Genomic DNA, 18,191 nt, shown 5'->3' with positions numbered 1-18,191 from the left:
TCAATAGCTTTTTATACTATATAAATCTAAAGCAGTACTACTTTCTTGCTTGTTCAGGTCAGGTTTGTTTGCAGAAGTGTTTAGTGTAATAACAGTGTACCTGTTTGAGGAAAATAATTGGGTTTTTTTCATTATATGTCAGAAAAGCAAGTGAATTCAGCAGCCTTGGTTTCCTAGGTGTTGTTAGTTTCTATTTAGTTAATTCAGCAACCTTGGTTTCCTAGGTGTTGTTAGTTTATATTTAGATAGCAAAAAGAAACTAGAACTTAAATGTTTCAACTATTACTGTATAGATGTGTATGGACAAAAGCACTATAGAAGAGTATTAAATATTTACCAGAAGTTATTTTACATTTTTCAAACTAAAACCAGCTTTTCTGTGGTATCCTAAAATCTATGACATTTTAGTTCAGAATGAGGAGAAAAGTCCCAGTGCTCACAAAAAAGCTCAGTGACAACAGAATCTCACCACTGGCTTTTGGCCAGCAGAGTAGTGCTGGAAAAGCCTAATTAATTAGTCACTGCCATAGAAGTACTAATGTGAGCATATTTTTCCCATTTGTTACTAGTTCCCTGTAGTGGATTCATTAATTGTGGCCTGAACATAAACACTTTATTGCTGGTTGGTTGAAGTTGAGGAAAGTGGCTGGGATGGATTCAGTTGCAGAGAGATATAAATATGTTCGCTGCAAGGAGGGGGCTGACTCCTGGTTGGCACTGTTTCCATAAGATGTAGCTTTTGCCCAGCTGGCTCTGGTTACATGGCATCTGGAACAATATTCCTGCATTTTTAAATGACAGCCAACTGTTGATGTTGAGAGGAATGATAGCATTACTGCTTAATCTTTCGATAAATACAAAATCTTTTGGTGAGGGGTAGCAACATGGCTGTTCATGACTCTCAGATGATGTAATGAAACTGTGCCATTCTGGTTTTGTTTTCTTAAGGGTTCATTAAAATCAGAGTTTCTCTTGGGTTATTGACAGCTTCAGACAACAGTTAGTAATTTCCAAGGATGTTAGAGAAAGACAGTATCAAATGTTCAAAGCAAACATGGTAAAACATGAGAATTTTAGGATTTATTTGTGGCAGCAGAAGGTGCATATTTTTAAAAGAGTGTTTGCCTGTGGTTAATGACCTTTAAAATCAGAAATCCAGATCATAAGTTAATCAGAAAAAAAAGAATGCTGAGGGGAATTATTGTTCTTTTCACCTGTATTCTTTTTTATGAGCAATCTAGCATCATGTTCTCTTATAAATCTGCACTATGGTGAGGGCTAGAAATGCCCTTTAAAAAAATTTAATCTAGGGTGATCACATAATCATTAAAATACAAAAGCTGGATCTTCAAACAAACAAAAATGTCCTAATTAAATAATAGGGGATTTGGCAACTTAGCATTCAGCTTTTTTCATAATGCCTGAGCGAGTTTCATGGTGAATGACTATGAATGATGTGCAGCCTTGTTGCTGAAGGGATTGACTTTCTTTGCCTAATAATCTGTCTCATTCTTCCTAACTTCTTCCTTGTGCCACCTTTTTCTGTATCTTTGTACTTTTCATGTTTTTATCACCTGCTCTTCTTTAGCTGCTATTGTGCTCTAATTTCTTCCTGCATTTTTCCTTCAGTTTTTGTTGTAACAAAATAACACCTTTATTTTTCAGTTTGCTCAGTCATGGCAAAAATTACTCCATAAAGCACTACATTTTTATTTAAGGATTATTCAAATTTAGTGAATTTAATGGAAATGTATGAAACTAAGAATATGCCCTTCCAGAAGATTAGACAAAAAACTCAGAACATTTTAATTTGCTTTTGGATTTTTTAACTATGTACAGAGAGATATATATTGATCAAATATAAAGTTACCAGTTAGTTTAACTGAGATTAGGACTGATTATGTTTGGGCATTTGGAAAAACTTGGAGCCCTTTAGGATCTTGGAGCAGGTGAAAATACATCTTAGAATTGGCACAGAATATTGTGATCTTTACATTTCCACCCTCAGTGAAAGCAGTTATATGCAGAGGTTTTAAAGGAATTTTCCTTTAAATTATAAGCTATTTTATTGTGGTTTAATATACTTTAGAGATAGAGAAAAACAAAGCCTGGTTTCACTTAACCCTTCATTTGTGACCTGTAGGCTTAAGTGGAAAATAAGCCTGGTACCCAAAGTGAACTTTCCTGTTTTTCAGCTTCTTGTTTCTCCACAAAACAAAGAAATCAAGTAGGTAGAATTTAGAAATGACATACAGGCAATGTTGTGGCTCCAATGCCAGTATTCAAAACAAAAGGCCTACTTAAGCAGTTTGACATTGGTATTTCTTTTCTTTAGTTAAACTATACCTCCCTCAGAGATTTGTACCTGATTTTGACCATACCTGAAAAGACACTGACTGAACCTGCAAATCCCAGGCTACAAGAAGAGATTGTTAGCTTTCCTACTCATTGTGTGACACCTCACAATAATTAGTTAGCAATTAGTGGCTTAAAATTGCAAAAGAAGGTTGGGTATGGGGTTATTTTTTTAAAACCTTGTTCTGGCCTTGTCATTTTTTAAAGTTTACAGCCCCCACTGTAATGTCTGATGGCAGAGTTTGATATTGGATGATGCTTTAAACCAAGGTTCCTCTTCTTTTCATTAGAGCAATTGCAAGTTTGTGACTACACAGATATTTAAAATGCTAATGCAGATAAGATTTTTGCTTCCATTAAATATGTAGCTACCGAGAGCCGCAGTTTAATGTAGTTTTTATGTTAAGTGGAACTTCCTATACAAAAAGATTGTATTTAAACTAAGAGTTAAGCTTTATTTGAAAAGCAATCCATTTAGTTTGTGTTATTTAATCTGACACTTTCAGTAGGTGCCAATGAGTTTCTTTTTTCTGCGTAATTAGATTAACCTAATAAATGACTTTATTTTAGTATTAGTTTGGAGAAAACCATATTGGTTTTTTTTCTGCAATGTAAAAATACCTTGGATTAAAATGGGTAGAAAGCTTTACAAAACCCCCTTTATACAGACTCAGAAATGTGATAAAATTGCTTAATAATAAAAAAGCATGTCGTATACACTGAAATGTAAAATATATATTTGCAGCCATCCATTTAAAGTTAGTCAAATGGGTTCATAACTAGTATCATGCTCTGTTGCCTGTTTATTCTGCTTTTCAAAATTATGTTCCTATTTAGGGATGGAAGTCAGAAGGGAATTATTTCTACCTTGTTGCATTAGTAGTTGGTAATCAAGATGTAGCTAGTGATCTTCATTTGCATCTTAGACCTTTAGCCCATCTAATTCCTTTAATAACTAGAGCAGAGGCTCCTGTGAGGTGTCTTCTGTTACTGCTCAGGTACAACAGAAATCTTTGTCTGTTTAAAAAAAAGAAGTCCAATGAACTGTCTAGGATGATGAGCTGCTAACTGGGCACAAAGATAAGCAGAAAAGTCAAAGGAGAAGAAGCCTCAGGCCTAGCTAGAGAGAAAATACCGCTTGTGTTCCACCTCACATGCCTACTAAAGTAAAGCAGAGGAAGTAGTAGGTCTACAAATAGAGCAATGTTAAAACAGAGGGACAGAATACTTTTGTTCATATTTCAAAGTCTTTCCATTTGAACTAAGAAGCCAAATATTCCTTTTTATTTTTTTTTTCCTTTGGCTGTGCTAGTTTAAATAAAAGACTTATTTTTAGGGGCAAAGTTCATCAAAATAGCATGATGCAATTTTTTTCCCCATTTATAAGGGCTATTTTTTTTTATTTTAAAAACGTATTCTTAATGAATGTGAGTTCAAGAGTAGATGTTTTGTCTGCTCAATGTAGCTCTGCTTTGAAATTTCAAAAATTCTTTCTCTGGATAGCAGTTCTTGGGTTTTGGCATTTCCAGAAGGCAACCAGGCTGCCAAATCACCATTCTTTTCCAGCTCTCTACTACTGACGCATTTTGTCTTTTTAACCAGTAGTTACAGAAAAATGTTGGAAAGTTCAGAGATCATGTTGAAGCACCTATTAATTTGATTGAGAGGTGGAAAAAGAAACTGAGGACTGCATATCTTGTTTTTTAACTGTGACTTGTCATCAAGTTTAGAATTTTAAGTAAAATATGGGTTGCCACTTCTTCAATTCTATTTAAAATATAATTCCTAACAAACTAACATTATTAATAGAGGCTATTATGGGGTAATACAGCATGTTCTTCCAAACTCATGCTCCTGTGCTCTTGGATAGACTTGGCATTATAAATGAGAAACTCTATATCAAATGTATGTATTAGGCTCTCTTTTCGATTTTTCAGATTGAAAATATATAAAACACCAAAAAAATCAAAACAAGACAAACATCTGTAATGCATTTGGTAACCACAATGCTGAACATTGATGAACATGCTTTTTGAGTTTATTAGCTCAGTAAGGAGTAAGTTGTTACGGTAATTTCTGTAGAGAAGTTAAAGTGTGTTATGTATTAATAACAAACAATAGTTTTGTTCACTCTGCATGGGTGGGCCAAACTGGAAACATAATTAAAGCTTTTTTGACAATCAAGGAGTGGTTTTGAATATAATTACCATTTGAAAATAAAACATCAATAGTTCTTTGCTTTAAAGTAACTAGGTATCCCCAGAACTGAATCCTGTCATTTGCGATCGGTTTATTTTTAGTAACAATAGTATTATCATACCCCTGATTGATCATAAAACTTGGAACAGTTGTAGAATCTGGAGAAGGTTTACGCGAAATGGATTTGCCCTTTCTGCACAGAGAGCAAAGAGCCAGTGCCAGGGATGCATGAGGGTGACCACAGAAGTCCCACGGCAAAATCAAGGAGTCGGTTGAGTTTAAGTCATATTTTTGAGTGTTACTGGGAAGTGTTGTAGTACAGGGTAAGACAGTTACTGAACTGAAACTGACAAAGCAGACGATGCATTTGATACAAGTAGTATATTATAAAAAGCTGTTCTTCCAGTCTGTATTTGGGTATGTATGTTAGGCACAGTATTGATGGTGTACTTGCTTAATTTCTTCTTTAAGGATCCTCCCACTTCTGTGTCCCTTGGACTCCGAATGGAAGAGATGATTTTCAATTTGGCGGACACACATCTATTCTTTAACGATTTAGAAGTAAGTATTCAATCTTTTAAAATACACAGAGATTATCTTATATTTAATATTTGTCTGGTTTTATGTGTTGTTAAATGGTTTGACAATTATTTGCAGAGTTTCAATACAGAAATGCTTAGAAAATAGCTATATCATTTAGTCATTAGGATAGATAATAATAACTACACTAAATGTCTGCACTGGCCTTCAAAAGTTACTACCGTTTAAATGGTAGAGTTTTCTCCTCACAGGTTTTAGCAGTTGTGATGATAGTAGACAGTTTCAGAAGTGGATAAACCAAAGGAACCTATAAACATACAGAATTCAATAGTCTGCAAAGGCCATTAAATATTAAACTCCAGCTTCTATAAACCGTTGATGGCTGGGTACAGATTTCTTGCTTACATCCCACGATGGGTGAGTGTTACCTTAGCCCCGAGGGACATCATAAATGTTGTATGGGCTGTCTGTGGGCTGTTCCTGGGGCTGCTGTGCCTGCAGCAAGCACGGGCTGTTCTGTGCCAGGGTGCCTCTGCCTGCAGCGAGAAGCTGCGGGTGCCTTGCCAAGGGCTTTTTTAGCCTACACAGCCTATGGTTTGGCAATGCTTGGGAGATTGTTCCAAAGTTCTCCAAACTGCTGAAAGAGACTGTCACTGTAATGCCTGGTTGTTTCATCTTAAAAGGGAAAAAAGCAATTTCTGATCACATTTTAATAACGCAAAAACATGAAAACAGTCAGATTTCTTTCCCATCATAGTGAAGACAGCTGTTTATTTAAAATCCAGCTGTTAAGCAAGCTTGTGGTGGGGCTGCCAACACACATTAATCATCAAGTTGTTGTTTTGCTAGATTTTAGAATAGTGTGTTATTCCAGACAGCAAAAGAATCTAAAAGATTCAAATGCAACTTTTGCTGATCAAAGTTAATTGGCAGCAATTGGCCTTTAAATATTTCCTGATGTTTCCCTTTTCAAAATCAAGCAAAATACACCTTATTCAATAGATGAGCCAAAATAATTTGAAAAATGCCAGTGTGTGATAGACCTCAAATGTGGTTTGTCCAACATCTGTCCTATATTTTGATTTCTTTTCATCTAAAAAGAAACCACTCACAGATGATTTGGCATCTTAGAACGTAATGAAATTATTGAACATGCTTTTTTTTTTATTCCATTCCTTAGAGTATTTATTTTTTATACTTACAGTAAAATAGCTGGTTTCTTTAAATTTTAGAGTAGCATTTTCTTCCATTCAGGTAGCTGTATTTAAATATATAATTGTTTTGGATATAAAACGCACCGTCAATGAGTTGCATGTATAAGACTTATTTTTCATATTTGTCTAAAAATATAACAAGGCTAGTTATTTTCCAACTCTGTTTCTGATTTCTGGTTATATTTCATTTTAACCAGAGCAGAATGAAAAAGTACTACTCTTTCTGTATTTAAGTATATTTAATAAAGTTCAGTGTGTTTTCATTTGTTATGCAGAGCCAGATATGTAGCTACTTCATACGCAATTGTCAACCTCACTGACTTTAATGGAAGTTAATCAATCACATCTTAGGGATGGTAGATTATCTTCTGCTAATAGACATGTTGCAGCCTTAACAATACAGCACAGTAGTTCATTCATTCAAGAACCTTGAAGCTGTGTATGAGAAAACAACTGCTCCGGATGGTTCATGCGGGTAGAGGAGCTCACTGATAAGCCTGACTCTTTGCACTTCCACCACAACAAGCCAGTTTATGTAGTATGTCCAAACTGAAGTGTAATAGTTTGTGTCTATACCCTGGTCTGCCTTCCTCATACCTAGAGGCACCCAGGAGTGAGCAGTTGTGCACGTGTCCTTGTACAGGATCTTTATGTCTGGGGAGCATGAGCTGCAGTCTGAGGGATCATGCCTTGTCCGAGGAGTGAAAAGCACGTTCAGTGTGCACAGACAAACCTTCAGAGTGCACAGTGAAAGCGCGTAAGAGAGCCTGTACTCTGTGGGAAACAGCATGTAAGGACTGGGCCTCATCATAGACTGAGGCTTTCAGTTCACCAGCAATGACACAGTTTTTAGAACATGTCAGAGAAACGTGGTGTTCTTGAAGGACACCTGGAGCCACAGTTTGTGGCCATTTAGCTAGCAGGGCCTGCGACTTTGCCCTGCCAGCTTCCCAAGGGCTGTGACCTCAGGGCAGATTCCTCACATCCATCTCAGAAACTCAAAAGTTCCTTGCTTGGTGGTTTGGAAGTTCAGGCTGCTCACAGCTTGACAGGCTTTCAGGAAAAGTGTGGACAACTTGGTTTGAGTATGCTTAAAGCATCTATTCTCACTGATGAAGAACTGAGTCTGAAAGATCTAGCTCAGGTCGAAGCTTTCCAGTCCATAGGCACAAGTATCTGGGCTGTAGGGATTGAAAACATTTGTAGGCACCATTGCCAGTGAGCTGCAGAGCTTGGGTATCCTTGCCCAGCAGTAGTATGAAGAACAGCAAAGCTGGATTTGGAGCATATCTAACCCACAGGGTAGATGTGTCTTTGAGCCTGAGCTCAAAGTGGGAACGTGAAAGCTGATGCCCTCTGTCTCACCCAGGCTCAGAGGGAACTCTTCTTGGCGCATAGAGAGGCGGCATTTAAAGGCAGGCAATCATCTGTCATGACTTTGGCCTATGATGCACATTTTTCCAGATACCACAAGTTAATGTTTTTAAATTAAAAAAACCTTCTTTCATCCAACACATTCCTGAAAACTCTATAATCAGAATAGCTCTCTTGTTATCCAAGTGAAAATACTTTTTCTGCTTATAAAATGCTAAAGACTGATTGAACATTTTGAATGCAAAGGGTGGAGTTGCAGCAGTGATCTCTGAAGCACAGTTTGATTTATGTATGACCTGACTGGCTTTTCAAAGCTCAGCCTAGAGATTTAGTAATATTGTTAGGTTAAATTCTAAACTTCAGCAATCAATTTTTAGTCTGTGTAAAGTAAATCAATGCCAATGTGTATCAGTTGAATTTAGTAGGGGATACAGCCAGGTAAATGAATAATCTATTTTTATGTATGTTGTTCTTTATGTAATAATAATAATGATAATAATAGTAATATTTGTAATTGAAAATTTCAAATTCATGGAAAAACTTCAGTCTGATCTCACTATCTAGCTCTGAAGTCAGTATTCTGTTTCTGGACGGTGAACTACAGTTAGATTTGCACCTTTGTGCTAATTCTTACTTTATTGCTTTGAAAAAAATAAAACAAATTGCTTATTTCCTTCAGTTTGCACAGATTTATTTGGAACAATTAATTTCAAAGTGATGTAATAGCAAATAATTTCCAATCTTTAGGAACATTCCTTTAAACAGCATGTTAAAGGGGTATGACAAGATTTTTAACATACTGAAAAGAAAAATATTGATGTTTACTTATGTAAAATTTGATCTAAGTAACATAATAAACAATATTTTCATGCATTAGCAGTAATTTCATAATGAAGTTATAGAAATATACTAGGTTAAACAGTAGAAGATAGTGCAGTGTTCTAAAATTTAAATTCCAAAATCGGCATTTGGGCTTCCAAAGAAGAGCTTTTGGTTTTCACTATTGAAGTTTTTTATTTAAATGTCTCATACTCTCTGTTTTATAGTTGAATTTTAATTGTGTGCAAGAGGGAACAACTACATTGATGTAGTGCCCTCAAGAGAACCACATCTGAAAAGAATGTTTGATTATGCTGATTATGTTGTGATAGGGATAATAAGGTATAATATTTTAATTGTGTATATGAAGCAATTATACATATTATGTATTTTAGGAGGTATGCTCCAGTGTTTTAGGCAAACGAGCAACTTGATGATAGGACTGAAACGTGCCATCCACTGAGGTGATCAGCTGTGGTGCAGGTGTGTTCTACAGCAGAGCAGGGGAATGTGGCAGCCAGGGGGGTTCCTCAGCCAGGGAAGCCCCAGGGGAGCACAGAGACCCACCAGGAGCCAGCTGCTTTTGGGAGAGTGGCTTGCTCTCCTGGCATGCGTGAGGCCAGGACTAGCGGTGGCCAATCCCTCTTCCCAAGGCAGGCAGCCCTGCTGAGCACAGTGGCCAGGGCAGGCGGACAGGTCATGGTGTGGCAGTTTGCTCAGCAGGGTGTGCAGGGAGGGTGACGACTCAGGGGAGGAACATCCACCGGCCAAGTGAAGTCTACCAAGCAACCAAGCACATTTTGTAGCCATCTACATAGGTCAGGGGCACTCATCCTACCTGACTGCCAAGGCAGAATGGTGGGCACTCATCTGAGAGCAAAGGCTACAGCTCTGATTTGGGATCTGCACCATCTGTCCTGACAGTGACCAATGCCTCCATGCAGACAGGGCTGATGAAGGAGCTGATGAAGTGCAGAACTCAGACTGCAGAAAGTGAATAGAGGTTTCTCCTGGGTCAGGGACAGGACAGCAGACCTGCCTGCCAAAGGTGTGCTGGTGGAGGAGCTCCTGTGGCAGGTGGCTGAGCTGCAGGTGGTAGCAGGAAGACTGCATAGCATCAGGGTGGCTGAGGAGTTGTACATCGGGTTTGTGGAGTTGCATAGCTGCTTCCAAGTGCAGTCTGCAGAAGACTCACAGCCCATGGCCAAACAGCCAAAACCTCCCCCACTGGCACACACAGAAGGGAGGAGGAGCAATAACATTGCAGAAGGCAAGCAAGGACCTGCAGGAGGAAGATGCTCCCCCAAAACCTGAGGTACCCCTGCAGAACTGCTTCGCTGCTGTGCAGACTGAAAAGGAGAGACATCATACAGGAGAGATGCTGGAGCTGAGTAAGGAACCTGACCCCATAACCCTACCCATATAACAATGAAAGCAACTAAGAGAAGGAGAGAGGTGATAGTAGTAGGTAACTCACTTCTGAGAGTCTTATTTGCCAGCATCAGGTGCTGTCTAGACAGATGTGATGTTTGCCAGAGCCTTGTATTAGGGGTGTGTCTCTGGGGCTGTGACCTCAAGACAGGATGTCACCAATAGACTACCAAGCCTCATACAGTCCTCTGACTTCTATCTGCTGCTGTTATTTCACATGGGCACCAGTGAAACAATCTGAGGAAACAAAAACAGTCAAGATGGATTACAGAGCCCTGGGAGCAGCAGTAATGGATTCTGGAGTGTGGGTAGTTTTTTCATCAATCGTCCCAGCCATAAAAAAGGCATTTGAAGGGGCCAGTCAAATCTGGTTGCAGAACGGGTACTCCAGAGAGACGTTCAGGTATTTTAGAGCATGGGACTTGCTGGAGAAGCCTGGTCTGGTGGGGCTGATTGGCTCCATCTGTCAGAGAAGAGCATCTTCAGTCATAGGCTTGAGGAAGAGAGCTTTAAACTAAAGTTGCTGGAGGAGAGGAACCTCAATCCATCCCACTCCTACGAGTCAGATACCTGTGGTCACAGGTCAGCAGAAGCACACCTGAAGAGCAGGACAAAGGAATTCCAGCTACTCCAGGCAGTAAGTTGGCTTCATCAGAGGCCTATCTTGAATGCTTCTATGCAAACATACACAACATGGGGAGTAAACAAGAGGAGATAGAGGCTTGTGCATGCCTGCAGGTCTACAATCTTACTGGCATCACAGAGACTAGTGGGATGGCTCTTGTGATTGGAGTGTTGGAGTGAAAATATGCAAGATGTTTAGGAAGGACAGGCAGGGGAGATAAGGAGGGCCTGTAACCTTCTGTGTCAGTGGATGTCAATGCTGGAGTGCATGGAGCACTGTCTGGAGATAGATAAGAAGCCAACTGGGAGCTTATGAGTCAGGATTAAAGGGAGAGCAGGAAACAGGTGACATTGTGTGGGAGTCTGCTATGGACCACCTAACCAGGAAGACTGAATGGATGAGGCTCTCTATAGACAGGTAGGAACAGCCTCACATTAGCAATTCCTGGTCCTCATGGTGAGTTTCAGACACCCAAATATCTCTTGGAGGTACAACACAGTAGGCCATAAGCAATCCAGGAGGTCCTGTAATGTGTTGGTGATGACTTCCTTCTGCAAGTGATGGAAGAGACAACAAGGAGAGTTGCTATGCTGGACCTTGTTCTCACCAACAAGGAAGGACTGGTGGGAAACGTGAAGCTCAAGGACTGACTGCAGTGACCATGAAATGGTGGATTTTAAGGTACTTGGGGCAGCAAGGAGGGTGCACAGGAAGCTCACAACCCTGCACTTTGGAAGAAAGACTTTGGCCTCTTCAGCAATCTGCATCTGGATTGGGTAAATCTGGAGGAGACTGGATTGAGAGCAGTCCTGGGTGGAAGGACTTGGAGGTGTTCATTGACAAGAAGCTAAACATGACCTGGCAATGTGCGTTTGCAGCCCAGAAAACCAGTTGTGTCCTCGGCTGCATCAAAAGCATGACCAGCAGGTTGAGGAGGTGCTCTTCTGAGATCCCACCTGGAGTACCGTGTCCAGCTCTGGGGCCCCAGCTAAAGAAGGGCATAGAGTGAGTCCAGAGGAGGCCACAAAGGTGATGAGAGGATTGGAGCACCTCTAATTTGAGGAAAGGCTGAGAGAGTTGGAGTTGTTCAGCCTGGAGAAGAGAAGGCTCCAGCAAAACCTTATTGTGGCCTTCCATAGTGGGAAGAGCAGGAGAGGGACTTTTTACAAGGTGTCATGTAGTGACAGGACATGGATTAATGGCTTTAAAAAGAGGGTAGGTTTGGATTAGGTGTTAGGTAGAAATTCTTTACTGTGAGGTTGGTGAGACACTGGAACAGGTTTCCCAGAGAAGTTGTGGATGCCCCATGCCTGGAAGGGTGCAAGGCCAGGTTGGATTCAGCTTTGAGCAATCTGGTCTAGTGGAAGGTGTCTCTGCCCATGGCAGGGGGCTTGAAACTGGATGATCTCTAAGGTCCCTTCCAACCAAAACAAATTTGTGATTATATCTGCATCTTTAAAGATTGTATATGTTTATACTGATACTTTTAAAAGTTTATTCATTTTTTTGACATATCAGGTATTGTAAGTAGGGATGTTAAAGGTATAACTAGGTATTGGTGGCAGCGAGTTATTAGGAACATCTTATTTGAAAAAGTTAGTTCAGTTCTTTGCAAACTTTGTTCTAAAATGACACCATCTCATTAGATCTACTCCTTTAGAGGTATATACTGAAGCTGAATATGTCACATATTAAGTAATTTCATTTCTATATATTTTGATAAATATATAGATGAATAGTCATTTTTAGTATTAATTTTCCTGCTATTTGTGAAGGATATATAATACACACTCATAGGTTTTCACAATTCACTTCTGTTTGTGGAGTCTATGCAAAGGGATATGTGTATAGGAGTTGTTTATAGTGAATGGCAGTGTGGTATGAATTTTCAGGCTATAGTAGTTGATATATTTGTCTTAGTGATAAAAGATCAGGGAATAACATAAGATACTACTGTCAAGAAGTAACTTTGGTTCTTTGGAAAAAAAATTAGAATAGTCAATTATATTCTAAAAATTAAGGATCATGACCTTGATTAATTTCATGTGAGATTGTTACTTAAAATCCACTTGGTGTTCCACATCTAATATGTTTGTGATAAAAATTCAGAGCACAATCTCTTCTTTATGTCAAAAAGAGCTGTATAACTGTTATGATATCAAGAATGGGGTGTTACTTCACTTTCATGAACATTTAAGGCACCACATTAGCATATTACTGCGCAAGGACCCCTCTGGAAAGCTGCCTGTGTTGGAGTTGCAGATGATTTCCATAAGATGCAACTCTGTCATTAACCACAGCTGGCTGGACTGTCAGCCCAGGGCAGGCAGTGGCTGAGGTGCTCCCATCCCAGCCTGGCTACCAGGCAGCACCTTCACTCCTCTGTCCTGCCCACCTGCCACCATCAAGGTCAGCCAGCCCTCAGGTACCAAGGAGCAGGACAAGAACAGCCCGTTTCTCTGCCTCTTCACTCCATTAAATCAAGTTAGATTAATACAGAGACATTTTACAAATCCTACATTTTACACATATGGGAACATTTCCAACTTTAATGAAGCATTGAGATGCTGTCTTCCACAGATGCATATTCTCACAGTTTAAAGCAGAGAATAAACAGCATTTATGTCCTTGCACTCTCAAGCTCTGTATTTCCTTTGTAAACCTCCTCCCGCCACCCACAGGGCAATAAATCCTTCCAGGACACCTACAAGTCTGTAACTACTATCTTGAATTTACTCAGATCTAGAAGTTGATAGGGAGAAATTAATTATAAGATTTTTTTAAAATGAAAGCTGCTTTTTGTAAATTGTTTCTTGTATAATTGACTATGTGGAAGTTTTGCTCTTGTTTGTGGGCCCCAGTCATTAGACTGTATTTATCAACTCTACCTCTCCCTCTATTCCTTTTCAAGCTCAAGACTGTGTGTAGGGCAGCTTTTTTTACTTGAAATGTGATGGAGATGTCTGACATCCAGCAGTATGCTGAGCCCTTCTGTTCCCTAAAGGAACATAAAAGACCACTAAGGCCCACATTGCAAGGCAGACTCCCATGTCACTAAAGCAGATGGGGATGCAGTCGTACTAACATCAGGCACTGCAGGGATTTCCAAGATCAGGAAGATCATCATCAGAGCTCAGGGATAAGAAAGGGAACACCTAATAACCAGGACAGCATCCATAAAGTCTGATCATGGAGCAGAACTCCTTGAATATTAGTTCCTTTTTGGCCTTTGCCTTCAATTCTTACAGGTGAAACCTGGCTGCCTCCCTGCTGCTGGAAGCAAATGTACCCTATAAATCACTTCTGGCACTCAAGGAGACCTTTTTTCATGACAGGGACATATATCCTCTTTTCGTCAGCCTGAACATTTCTCCTTTGTAGGTATCAGTAACACCACAGGAGACTAAGTGACTTTCCTCTCAGGTCCTCCAGTGACCGTGCACACTGCTGTGTCCCCAGTGTACCACGCAGTGCCCTGTAGGAATGCCTTTGAAGCAATACAGCCATATGTTCTGTTTCTTTAATTTGAAGGAGAAAGAGAAATCATTTCCCCTCAGACCTGGGTACTTTAATATGCCACAGACTCTGATAACTTTTAGCACAGTAGCACTCCAAAGGATGATTTGGGATTCTGGGCATTATGATAATACACATTATTGAATTAATTACTGCGTTCAGCAAGCTTACCATATGTAGATTATTGCACATCTCAAAGAACCATGACCATGGTAGGATAAAATGCTCTTCTTTCTGAAAGCGTTTTAGCACATCTGGTCCTAGATTCAAATAATCTAACAAATGAAGTGCTTGGATGCAAGCCAGCTCTTAAGTGCAGACTTTGAGCAAGCTCCAAAGCAAGCTGGGAGAGCAGGTTGGTCACTATTAGCAGTGTAGAAGTCCGTCATTTATTCTTCCACACCTTGTAGCAACGTCATGGAGCCAGCTTTGGACAGCCATGACAGGTATGACGTTGCCTAGATTTACAGAGATCCACAGTCAGTGATTGGAATTGGAGGATCTGCAGTCAGACCAAGGACATGCAGGAGGATTGTGAAACACCATTACCAGAGAGAAAAGCTTTCTCAACTTCTCCACAAAATAAAAATCAGATCAAGGTCGTTGTGTGTTTAAAGCTGTACTCCAAGCCCTGAACATTGGCAGGGTGAGCCTTTGCTGGCATTAGGTACTAATCATTTGTCTGGTGCATATTTCACAGATATATCTACGTAGGTAACACAACACAAGGTCTGTGTTTGTGGTTGCCAGTACTTTGTAATTCCTGAGCACTCTACCTTAGTCTTCTCATCATGGTGATGATAAGGATGATATTTACAGATACAAGGATCATAATTCTGTCATAAAGTGCTCAAGAGAGAAAAGCAGCAGTAGAGTCTGGTGCTATAGCAGTTGTTATTGTGTACAGTTGTAGTTGTCTTTCTAACAAAGCTTCAGCTTGGTCTCATTAACATATTAGTCCTCAGGACTAATACTGGCACAACTTCTCTCTCTACTGACACAATTAGGAAATATGTGTATTCAAACAAGGGAAAAGAAAATAAATAGAAAAAAATTGCAAATAGTCAGCCAAGAAAGCTTTCCAGTTTTCTGTTGTATTTAATTTCTTTTCTATTGCTGGGGGAATTTTAGTTTTTTTTGTTTGTTTGTTTGTTTTGTTTTTTAATGAGTTTGAGCTATTAAAACATTTTAAGAAAGGTCTGATTTTTAAAGGCACAGGTTAAAAAACACCCCAACATTTAGCACAGAAGGGCATCAGTCAACACTAGTCATGACAGTGTTTCAGGTGTCTGTACTTGGGAGATAGTAGCTAGTAAGAACTCCCTGCAGTCAGCTGGTACCAGGGCTTCTGTTTGGGATATCTATATATTGCTGCAGTATAACTCAGCTAAAGACTAGGCAGGCACGCTTTGTGAAAAAATACACGGACATGCAAATTGCCCAGTACAATATAGGGTATTTCACAGAATCCCAGAATGGTTTGGTTTGGACGGACAATCACCTAGTCCAACCCCACTGCCATGGTCAGGGACATCTACTAGGCCAGGTTGCTTAAACCCCCATCCAACTTCCAGGGATCCACATCCACAATTTCTCTGGGCAACTTGTTCAGGTGCCTCACCACTCTCACAGTAAGGAATTTATTCCATGTACCTATCTAAATCTGTCCTCTTTCCTATCCCTTATTCCTTGTCCTATGGTAAAAAAGCTGCCCCATCTTTCTTCTAAATCCACTTTATATATTGAAAAGCCACAATTAGCCAGAACCTTCTCTTCTCCACACTAAACAGTCCCAGCTCTCTCAACCTGCCTTCACTGCCTGCCTCTCTTTCCTGTGCTGAGGCCTTCTGAGCTGGAAGCAGTTCTTCATGTGGGATTTCTACACGGCAGAGAAGGAGAAAGTGGAAAATCACTCCCCTCAACTGCCCTTCAGGCCTCTTTTGGTGTAGCACTGTGTACTGTTGGCTTTCTGGGGTGCAGGTTACATCCAGGGGTTTTTATCCACTGGAATCTGTCTTTCTTAAGAGGGCTACTCTCTCTCAGTTCACCACCCAGCCTATACTGATATGTGATGGGTGATTGTCGCAGTCCACCTGCAATACCTCGCACTTTATTGCATTTCATTAAGTTCATATTAGCCCTCAAGCCAGTCAGTGTCCCTCTGGATGGCATCCCACTTGTCACTGGAATGCATGCTAGTGCAAAAAGGTTTGTGGTAGGCATCATGCTAACTTTTAGTGGTATTAGACCCATCTCCAAGATAGTATACTAAAATTTCTATCCAAATATCAAAACATGTTTTGTCTATGTATTTTCCCAAATTAAATATTCAAAGGTATTCCTTCCAGTGACAGAACTAACATTCATGCTAGCATGCTTTTCAGGTAGCAATTGTACCTCCCTGTTACAGCTAGGTTCTGCAGAGTCTGAAATATCAGATTTAGGATCAGCTAGTTCAGAGATAGTGTATTGAAGGACAGTGATAAGGCAGCTGGAAGCCATTGCAATACCTGTATCAAAGCTGAGTGTAGGCAGAGTGTGTTACTGGAATCCCAGATCCACCCCACATATGTCAGCTTCAATTGCAGCAGAAAGCTCAGGGCTGGGCTGCAGAGGCAGCTCTGAAAGGCAGCGTGCAGATTGCTGCGTAATGAAGGACATGAGACAGTGCCTTGAAAATTCTCTTACAGCCAGTAGTGAAACAATGGAGTTGTTTTAAATGGAAAATAAGAGATGCAAAACTGACTGCAGGAAATGTAACAGACTGAGAACTTCGCAACCATTAACATATTTCAAAACACTGTCTTATGTTATATTGCTGACACATAAAATTGTCCTTAAAGAATTTTTATTTTTCAGTGGTTGCAAAGTTGCTGTTATGTGCCACAGAGCTTTTCCACAATGCGAATCGTTCCCTAAGCATAGATACGATTCACTGCTTGGTGGTTCATCATATTAGATCCAAAACTAGGTAATAATGTGATTCATCCTGGAGACCTCTTAGCGCCAGAATTGTAATTTTAGATTTGAATAAGTTTATTTTATTAATTAAATTATCTGAAACAATAGAGCAGTAATGTCAAATAAATTAATAAATAGTTTATGCTAACAGTAAAAGCAATTAATGTACTAATTGTGGTAATGTTTTCCTTTTATTTTTGTGAGGAGAGGATTCACTTTGGCTTTTAATATTTCATGCAACTGATGTGAACAACGTTTTTTTAAACATTTTATTTAAATATTATGAATTTGATAACACTGAACAAAATCCTATGTACCATTATAGATGTCAAGAGTTGTTCATAGCACTAAGTATTCCATTATTAGTTTACAATCTAAGAAGTTTAATAAATTAAAATAACATTCCTGAACAGTAGATTTGGTGTTTTGGTCTCTGATTAAGCTGACAGATGTGTAAAATCTCATATAGCCAGTCAAGTCCCTGGTGCAGCTGTGAGTGCTAAAGAGTGCAAGTTATTCCAGCTAAGATCAACATTAATTTACACTCAAATATCTTTCCCAGCCTGCCCTTTCTATTCACGTAATGCAGTTATTTTGTGCTGATTCCACTACTTTGTGAAAAGTTGTTTTTTTTCCTCATTGGACTCTTCCAATACAAATCTCAGAAGACAAACTGAAGAGAGTGTAATTGTCAACCTTTAGAAAAAATATTTCCTGATTGATGTAGGAACCATTTTAAAATCTCGTAATTATTCAGATTGATTTTTTTGAGTGGATTAGTCTCTGAAAATTATGTAATTATTTTAGGAAAGCTAGGTGAAACTAAGTGTCATCCTTACATGTTATTTTGCAGGGTGAGAGTACGTTAGTCAATCCTCACATAAGTACAAAGATTTGAAATCAGCTTAAGCATCTTAGCAATATGCATGGTAGGTGGTTTCTATCACTCTTGTCAGCCTAGGTTTAAATTTGGCATGGATTTACAAAGCTGTTTACAAGTTGTTTAATATCATGAAAGCCATTTGTGCTGGTGTGGTTATGTGTGAGTGCTATAATTGAAGTTTAAATGTTATGAAAATATGAATTTTAAACATCTGTGCTGGGGATTTAGGCTGTTTTGTTTGTTTGTTTGTTTTGGGTTTTTTGATAGCAATTAT

General features: G+C 39.3%; 1 protein-coding gene across 9 annotated transcripts in view; it reads left to right on the top strand.

Moving 5' to 3' along the window:
• The window catches only part of EYA1 (EYA transcriptional coactivator and phosphatase 1), a 157,786-nt gene that overhangs the window by 113,433 nt on the left and 26,162 nt on the right, over nucleotides 1–18,191 (top strand). For all 9 annotated transcript variants that reach the window (XM_072924760.1, XM_041713936.2, XM_041713935.2 and 6 more), the window contains one exon: nucleotides 5,026–5,115. In XM_072924760.1, coding sequence (XP_072780861.1) covers nucleotides 5,026–5,115 — 90 coding nt within the window. The remainder of the gene's footprint in view (nucleotides 1–5,025; nucleotides 5,116–18,191) is intronic.

The sequence above is a fragment of the Taeniopygia guttata genome, chromosome 2 (genome assembly GCF_048771995.1).
Source record: "Taeniopygia guttata chromosome 2, bTaeGut7.mat, whole genome shotgun sequence".
NCBI classification, from domain to species: Eukaryota; Metazoa; Chordata; class Aves; order Passeriformes; family Estrildidae; genus Taeniopygia; species Taeniopygia guttata.
The sequence above is the reverse complement of the archived record's forward strand: the minus strand, read 5'-3'. Positions and strand labels throughout refer to the sequence as shown.